Consider the following 8,982-nt stretch of genomic DNA (forward strand, 5'->3'; position numbering starts at 1 on the left):
AGCAGCTCATCCAGTGCTCACCTGCTCACCTGGTGGCTCCTGCTGCTGCTCCCACCACTCGTCCGGGACAGCACCGGGGGGGGCGGCGTGTGCCCCCTGCTCCACCAAGCTCTTTCCAGTGGGGTAAGGCTGCGCTGGGAAGGGGCTACAGCAAATTTGTGGCTGCAGGCCCCCCACTATACACCCTTCCCTTCCACCACACCAGACTTACCAGCTGGAGGCAGCTCTCCAAGCTGCCGAGCTGTGCTCCTCACTGCCTGTGCTGCGCTGTGGCTGGACACATGCACAGGCCATTTATCAGCCAAATTATCAGCCTGATATGGCCGATTTCCGATATAGTAAATTTTCTTTATATCAGTGCCAAACCGATATCAGACCAATGTATTGGGGCACCTCTAGTTATCAGTGTCCCACCACTGCAAGAGTTGTGAAAAAGCACTTGTGAAATCCAAGGAAAAGGGCAGTGTCTTCTCCTGCCCCCTCTTCTCCTACCTACACAAATTATATAGAGAGGTGGTTGAATTTCCATCCTCCTAGGTTTATAGGGCCCAGTTTGACAAAGCCCTAGCTGGAATGATCTAGTTGGGGCTGGTCCTGCTTTGAGCAGGGGGTTGGACTAGATGACCTCCTGAGGTCCCTTCCAGCCCTAATTTTCTATGATTCTATACAATACAGCCAGGCACAAGATTTAAAAAAAAAGAAAAGGGGGAGGGGGAGAGAGAGATGGAGGCTTATCAAAGTGGCAAGAATGTTGACTGGCACACTTAAGACAACAGCACACTCCTATATCCTTTCCCCACATCACTATTGATCAATTTTCTACAGCCAATTACTAAGTTATCAGCACTGATGGTCTACACCTAAAAAAAATGTCCTTTTCATTACTCCTTAATTTACAGCAAATAGCCAGTGAAGCACTTGTATCTATATGCACCCTACAGCCTATGAGGGTATGAACAGCAGGGAGTAGGTAATTGTATAAGGACAGTAACAACTGGCGGATTTTAAGAAAAGACAAACAGAACTGAAAACTAGTCGTTTCCTGGCTAACTTCAATACCAAGGCCTAGCCCATAGAATTTGAAATTCTAACCCTCATGGGAGACAGGAACAAAAGGTACAATTCTATCAGCTTATTTACAAAAAAAAAAATGTTATCAGCATTAAAACTGGGAAATGGCTATTCTCCAAGCAGAGACAACATTGACAATGAGTAGCAAAAGGAGATTAAGCAAACCGAATAAATAGATAAAACTGGAAACAGATCCTAGGAACCAAACCGTGCCTGGCTAGCATTTAAATCAAGCAATTCCATGGTAACGATTTAAAGCTGCCTTCACTGTCCACAACCTCAAACTTCCTTTGCTGTGGGTTGAAGAGATTTTGGAATGCTTTAACTTCCTCTGCCTTCTTTATACAGATTTAAATTGAACAAATATATTCATGAAGGGAAAACACATTATGTACAACTTACTTGAGCTTGCTTGCATATTTTAAAGGGATGAAGGGTTTCTTGGTAGAAATGTTGATGATAAGTCTGTAGGTCAAACCAAAAGTACGTACTGTTCTTCCACAGCTACAGATGGAAAAAGAATGTAAGTTATCGCTACCCAATTATCAGGACTTTATAAAAGCTGAGGTTTCCAATGCAAGTAATTGTTTAGCTCCTTGGGGTCATCATAAATCAAGTTCAATTTAAGATGGATTTAATCTTCTGTTGCATACTGGCAGCAAGACAACATATTTCGTGGCATCATCACTATGATATTGTATCTTTTATTATATCCTTGTGCATAATTGTCCATTAAAATTGTTAACATTATAGTTAACATTTGAAAAGTAACCACATTTTAGTGGCATAAAGCCAGCATGTAAGAAGAAATGTTGATAATGGACATGCCGAACTTTTGCCATGGTGGAACAGCATTTTGCAGCAATAACTGAGACAATTAAATGTTTTATACTTGACACATGTTATTGTGACTATCATTCCATTTTTACTTTATGCATTTTTGAGGCACCATATCTCAGCTCCTAGTCATAAATTCAAACAAACATCAAAAAATACTTCAGAAGGAGGGGCTAGATCTTCCCCCCACCTCTGTTTTAATCAAGTACTTGTGGGGTTTAGATCTGGCAATTGCCCCAAGAGCCCATAGCTGGGGCTGCATCAAAATATGACAATAGAGAGATGCACTATAATCTGTAGGTTGTAAGAATTATGCACAGCCTGACCTCTGACTGCAACAAGTTTCACAGCTTGGAAAGGATCTACATAAAAATTCACTGATTTTCAAGGGAGGAATATACCTGCTAGTACAGGGTATGTGGATAAAAATCCCCTTGGAAAACTCAAGCCACTTTTATTTAAATATAAATATGAGTTTAGGAAGCTAGCGTAAAGCATCCAGCTGTGAAAATGTTGGCTATTGTTTTCGGACCAGTCAAAGGTATTTCTAGCGGGACATCTTTAAGGAGCCCCAGAATAAAACTACCTTCTACTGAGACAAGTCCTCAGCCTTATTTTACTCCAACCTCCCTTAGAGACTTACTGCTTTTTCCCAATCTGCAAGCACTGACTCAGGTTGATGACTCATTTCAACCACCTTCCATTTACACCCTTCTGGATATTACTAGCAGAGCCAGCAAAAAGGAGACAGGTTGTCATGAGAAACAACACAGTAGATATTCCATTATTTCAATATTTCTGTGGATTTAGGCTTATTTCTTTCTGACAAACTGAAAGGCAGTGATCTCAAATAGAATTATGATATGTAGGATCTGTCAGTTTGGTTAAAACCCATCTTTGGTTTCAGAATATGCAGCTCATTTTGGGGTGAGGGATTGCAACCTCACAGTGAATCCATCCAGTCATCATCAGTCTTTTTTTCCCAGCCACCCTTAATAGTTTGGTATTCAGTCAATAGTGGACCAAAACATCAGAAGATAGTACAATGCTCCATACCTTATTCCCTGACTTCTCACAGAAGCGTGTGAAGAAGTAGCCTGCTTTGTTCTCCACATAAAGTGACTGCAGCATGCTTTCCATTTTAAATCCCCCTAGGACCATGCTATCTGTGGGTCTTTTACCCTAGAAAACAACGTACAACAAAAATAATGCAGTTTACATTTTTCTTAGAAGTCAGTAAGTTGAGGTGAAGGAAGAGGGCTATGTCACTCATTCAATGCATATGTTTATTCCAGACAACTAGCATTTATTTTGTACCACATATGCAAATGGTGCATAATGTTCCATCCCCATTGTTCTATATAAGTATCAAGACTCAGTACAGTAAGAACAAACTGAGAACAAATGGTATGCAGGATAGTGAAGTAACTCCAAGCGATCAAGACATCTTTCAGGTGGTCCTTTGGAATGGGAATGTGAAAATACTTAGTGTCCTCACTTTTGCTATCAGCTCTTTGAGACTGGGGAACATAAAGTACAAGAGTCTATATCACTATGCATTGTTGTTACCTACTCAAAATAGCTGCCTCAAGTTAGTAGAGAGGCTACAGTGTTTTGAACCAAGGGAAGTTTACTAGTTCTTTCACAGGATCTGATAAAGTAAGTCCTCCGCTTATAAAAGCTCATGCTATACATCTTTGATGTAGTCTTAGTTAGGTGCAAATAGATTCTGCTTTCTGCCTGACTTCAGACTAAGATGGCTAACTACCTCTTTATATAACATATAGTTTGGCCTAATTACTTTATTTATTCAAATCCAAGACAGGTGTTTTTCCCTCGTTTAACATGGGGTGAAGCCCCTCATCTTGGATTCTAGTACGAGTAGGGGGCAGGCAGCTGCTGCAGCTCCAACTCTGGACCCAACCCACAGCTACTGCCTGCCCCCTTGTCTGGCCCATTCCCCGCTTTGTTTGCTTCCACCTCTTACTTCCCTTCTCTGACTTTGGCTCCGGCTCCACCTCCATCTCTGGCATGGCTTCAGCCCTACTGCAGCCCAGGGCACAGAGAACATGGTTGCTCTGGCTCCAATCCAGCTATACAGTTCAGCTCCAGCTTCAGCTCCAAAGCCCAGCCTAAGCTGCTACCACTGCAACAGCTGCTATGTGACCAGGCTGGGGCTGGAGCAACCATGTGCTCTGTGCCCCAGGCTGAAGCAGGATCAGAGCTGGAAGATAAGTGGTGGGGCAGCAGGGAAGCAGGCAGTGGGATTATAGAGGTGGCAGCAAGGGACTAGCAGCAGGGGAGTCAGGCAGGGGGACAGGTAGAGGGGGGGCACAGGAACAGGGGTGCAGGTGGCCAGGGATGCAGTCATGGGGAGGCAGGGACCAAGGTGGGTGGGGGCAAGCTCTAGGGCACACAGGCATGGTGGGTAGACAACAGGAGGCAAGTTAGTGAAGTTAGACAGCAGGGGCCAAGGGGCAGGGGTAAAACCATTTGATTCCCCTACCACCTCCTCCCCCTACTACATGCCTGTCCCCCTGCCACTGCTTGCCCCACTGAAGTGGTGGTGGGGGGTGAATTTAAGACAGCGCTCCAATATTAGATTCTGTACATGGAAAATTATAACTAATTTATGAATGTTCCATGTCTAGACTCTAATTATTGGAGGATCATTTTAAATTCAGACATCTAGGTTTCAGGTAAATACAGTATTCCTCAGTTTTCCTCAGTTAACCTTCTGGGAGCAGCAATAAAACCATGTGTTCAGTGGAGGGTAAGAAACCCTCTTGCTTCTTTGAGGGTAACTGTAGAAAGAGTTGAGGGATACTAGGTCTATTATGACATGAAGAAAACAAGGGAAATTCCTAGTCAGTGAGTAAAGAAAACAGGCTTCTCCCCAACAGAAAGCTCAAGAAAAAGAGGAGGAAGGAATAGGCAGGACTTGTTGAAGGAAAGGGTCTTGTGGGGGGCCAAGTTTCTTTGGGAAGCTTGTGACTTTGAAGTAGGTTGAGATCACTGTAGCCTCTTGAATACCCAGCTTGAGAGCCATGGTGGGTCCTCTCTTCCTCTCAGCAAGAGAGAAAGAAAAGTCTGGAAAGGTGATAGGGGGAATACAAATAGGCTGATATTTGTGGCTGTGTTGTGAATAATTTCTAAATATTAGATGCCCAAATATAGATATAACTTGACTCTCATTTTCAGCCTGCTCTCCTTTCCCTTCTGTGCAGAAAACAAAAATGTTTAAGTAAACGAATAAGCAAAAGTACAATTCTAATAGGAAAAAAAATCAAGTAATTTTCCACTCAGCTGATCATAAGCTCTACAGTTTATTTCTTGAATTGTGATCCCAGTACTGTGAAAAAGCAGCATAGGCCACCCTTGAAATGTTCAACCAGCACAAAGAATCTGGGACATACCACATTGTTCGTGTGACTTCCGGAAGCAGCAAGCTGCCAAAGCCAGGCATCCTTCATCCTTATTTCTTGTCAACTTAGCAAATATTGAGAACAAAAGCTCTTCTGTGCAGTCTGGCTTTCTGGAGGGTTACTGAAGGCAGGGGGTTGCTTTAGCGACAGTAATTTTATAAATAAAAAGTACATGCAGTGAAGAATTTTAGATCTGAAACATATTCCTGTTTCATCACTGCATGTTTTAGGGTAGTAGTCATTTCTGACTTATGCTTCAAACTTTTATACACTTTCTCAAATGTAATAATTCACTCTTTACTATTCTACTAGGCACATTATTGCCATTAAAGGGTCAACTTTTACTTGTAACTACCCCAGCACTGTATCCAGATTACTAGTTATTTCAGATACTACCATGTGATTACTACAGGCAAAGAGTGTGGTAATGATCAGTTTTCTAATTAAATCACTGAATGGTACTAGCTATACATGTTTTCCATAATCACTGAGTACCTCTTCTTTGTTTAATTTTATTAAATGAAATGTCTTAAACCAAAGATTTAAGAGGAGGAAGTTCTTCAGGAGCTACTTACTGGAAGCACCTCAGCATATGTATATTTTCTATCTCCTGGAAGCTTGACATCTTCACTATTATAGGTAAAATCAGATCCATGAATCATGTCAGTCACCGATTTTGGCCTGGACCCATAAAGAAAGATGTTTCATTATCATTTAACAAAAGATTTAGACTGTTTAGCTGAAAGAGGAAGCAAAGAGAAGACATGTTGGAGAGGTTAAAAAAGTAATGAATGATATAGAGAAGGTAAACTGAACGTTACACTTTAGCTTGTCTCATAATGCAAGAGCAAGTGGACATTTAATGAAACAAATTTCAATATAATTCAAGGAAATACTTTTTTATACAACATAGAATTTCTGTGGAACTCAACATCACAGGATAGCAGAGTACTTCAAAAGATTTAAAAAACAGAATTAATGTGGAGAAAGAGAGCATCGACAGTTGCATTGGAAAGGCTAATAATATATATAGGAGAAATAATTTCTTCTGCATCACATAAGCAAAATACAAACTAGTGAGGCTAGGAAGAAAGTTCCACTAGTAACACATTATCCTGTAATGGGCTCCCATGGGCAGATTATTGTATTCAATTAATGGGCAACTGAAAAGTTGTGATCCACAAAAATCATAAGAATCTTAAAAGACATGCATAAAGCTATGCAAAATAGTTGAGATGTTTAGTATGAATCAGATATACAAAAGATGTATGTACCTACCGCTTTCCATCAATATCATATTTAGCAGTGGAGGTATTGGAATCATCACTTGCAGTGCTATGGCTCAGTGGCAAAGTAGCTGACAATAACCTTATAGGTCTCTTGGAAGATAAATCCATCATAGGTTTTAATAATGGGGTTGGTGAGCTGGTTTTACTTTCTCTAAAGAAACAGCAAAAAAAAGGACAATCAAAAATAAATTATCCTGCCTCTATCTGAGATTTATTGTTCCATCATCAAAAATAAATTACCCTGCCTCTATCTGAGATTTATTGTTCCATCAGACTGGGGTTTTTTGCAATTGCAGTAAGTAAACTAGGTTCTATAAGTGCTTTTGAAGCTTTCTCATTACCCTTTAATAATGACAACTTGTTAAAAATTCAATTTCTAACACAGGGAATGATATTTTGTCCTCTGTCTTTGTCCAAAATTCTAACTGTGGGATTTCTGCAAATGGAATGAAGGAAACAGAGAATATCTCATTTGATGTGACCAGTATTAAACAAAGCAGTCACCACTGAAATAATCACAGCGCTTCAATTCCAATTTCAGGGGTGTCAAAGATACAGCCCATGGGCCAGATCTCGCTTGTGGAGCCCTATCATTTGGCCCATGGTGCTGCCCATGGGTCTCAGGCTAGATCCACATGCTACACATGGTACACTGTCCTAAGGCAGGTGTGCAGCAGGTCACAGCCAGGCAGCAGCCCCCACTGCCAGACTGCTACAGTGGGTAAAGGGTGCAGGGAACTCTCAGGACAGCTTCAGCAGTCCAGGTGGCACAAGGGGTAGTGTCCCCAGGTACCAACTGGCTGGGCCCCAGAAGCCCCAGTAGCTCTGAGCTACTTGCCAGGACAGCTTTTTGTACGAATGGGGCCAGGACAGGGCAGCTTTTTATACTGCTGGGGACAGCACAGGTGTTGGCCCCGGGCTCTAGCTCCCCCTGGCTGCAGATCCGGGAAGAGCCAAGCAGGGTTATTTTGCCCCAAGTGGCACAATTTGCTCCACAACAAAGTGCATGTCCAAGCATGTGCGTTGAGGCAAAAAGCTGCGGCTCCAATTTTCACTCCTTCTATTTCAGCTGCTGTAAGCGCACATACTTGCATGTGTGGATGTGCCCAGAGTGGCTAAAACTAACCATGGGCCATGTGCATGGCACAGTGCAGGGGTTACTGCGCTGTGCTTTAGTACTTCCAAAAAGGAAGTACTAAAACATGGCGGAGTAACATCACCTTAGGGCAATGTGTAGACACGCCCTTAGGGTAGTAACAGATGCTGCCAAATTAAGTGGATCAGTTGTGTACTGGCACAGCTGGTCTACTTCAACAGGCAAAACACACTGCCCATTGTCCCACCCGTTGATGCTGTGGGACAATGGACAAAGGGCAACATGTTCTCCTGAAGCTCTAGGGGCCTGGTCCTAAGTATTCTACATATTCCTGCACAGGTTTGAACCCCTCAAACACTGGAGGGGCTGTCTGGCTTTCCCCTCAAAACAGCAGCACAAATTGATACCACCTTTGTTGCAGTCACATTTGTGGTATGGCAAGGGACATAGATGTCTCTTTGCTTGGCTTTTGTGCCACTGCAAAAATGTTTATGGTAGCACAAAGTTGACAAAAGGAGCCAACTGTTTCCACCCTTAGAGATGCACTCTGTGATCTCGGAGGAAAAAGTGATAGCACATCTTATCTTGCATACTTTTGTAGCAAAACCCCCAGTTTTTCTTTTGCTTTTTAAATGCATTCCCTCCCCTTTCCCAACCATTTCTGACTTTGTCTCTCCCTCTCAATTCCCTATAGATAAGTATAAGTGAGCTACGACATAGGATAAACTTCAGAATTTTATTTTGGTAGCAGTTGTATTTGTTTTGTTTTTTCTCCTTCTTTATATTGTATAATTATTATGTTTATATTGATTTTTACTGTTCTATATTACTGTTTTACTGGTACTATATGATTTAGGCCTACATATGTAAGTTTGCTTAAGTCATGTCAAGTTTCCATTTTGTTTGTCAAGTCTACATCCTGTCCCCATGCCTGGTTGTGTAACCCACGACTCACACCCCCCTCCTATGTAACTTGGTTCCTGAATGAATGGGGATGAATGGGGGTGCTTGAGAGACAATGGCAGTAGGTCTAAAAATAGCTCCCTCTGAATGACCAAACCATCAACACCAATACCTGGACCAATGACCCAGCCACTGGAACCACCCTCAGCATTCAAGAAAGAAAAGATGAGGCAACCCACCATTGTGCCAAAGCTGCACAAGCTCAGTAAGAACATGTGGAACCCTCTGAAATAGGACTGACCTTGCCAGGACAGGCCTTCCCCGTAGGAGATCAGAGGTAGTCTGCCCCATAAAAAGGGGT

General features: G+C 42.3%; 1 protein-coding gene across 1 annotated transcript in view; it reads right to left on the reverse strand.

The window, feature by feature from the left end:
• The window catches only part of RGS22 (regulator of G protein signaling 22), a 106,316-nt gene that overhangs the window by 36,307 nt on the left and 61,027 nt on the right, over positions 1-8,982 (reverse strand). The window contains exons 14-17 of the mRNA XM_025210727.1: positions 6,612-6,773; positions 5,909-6,014; positions 2,965-3,090; positions 1,474-1,575 (exon numbers count right to left, since the gene is read on the reverse strand). Coding sequence (XP_025066512.1) covers positions 1,474-1,575; positions 2,965-3,090; positions 5,909-6,014; positions 6,612-6,773 — 496 coding nt within the window. The remainder of the gene's footprint in view (positions 1-1,473; positions 1,576-2,964; positions 3,091-5,908; positions 6,015-6,611; positions 6,774-8,982) is intronic.

This window comes from Alligator sinensis, unplaced genomic scaffold (assembly GCF_000455745.1).
Source record: "Alligator sinensis unplaced genomic scaffold, ASM45574v1 scaffold974_2, whole genome shotgun sequence".
In the NCBI taxonomy this organism is placed as follows: Eukaryota; Metazoa; Chordata; order Crocodylia; family Alligatoridae; genus Alligator; species Alligator sinensis.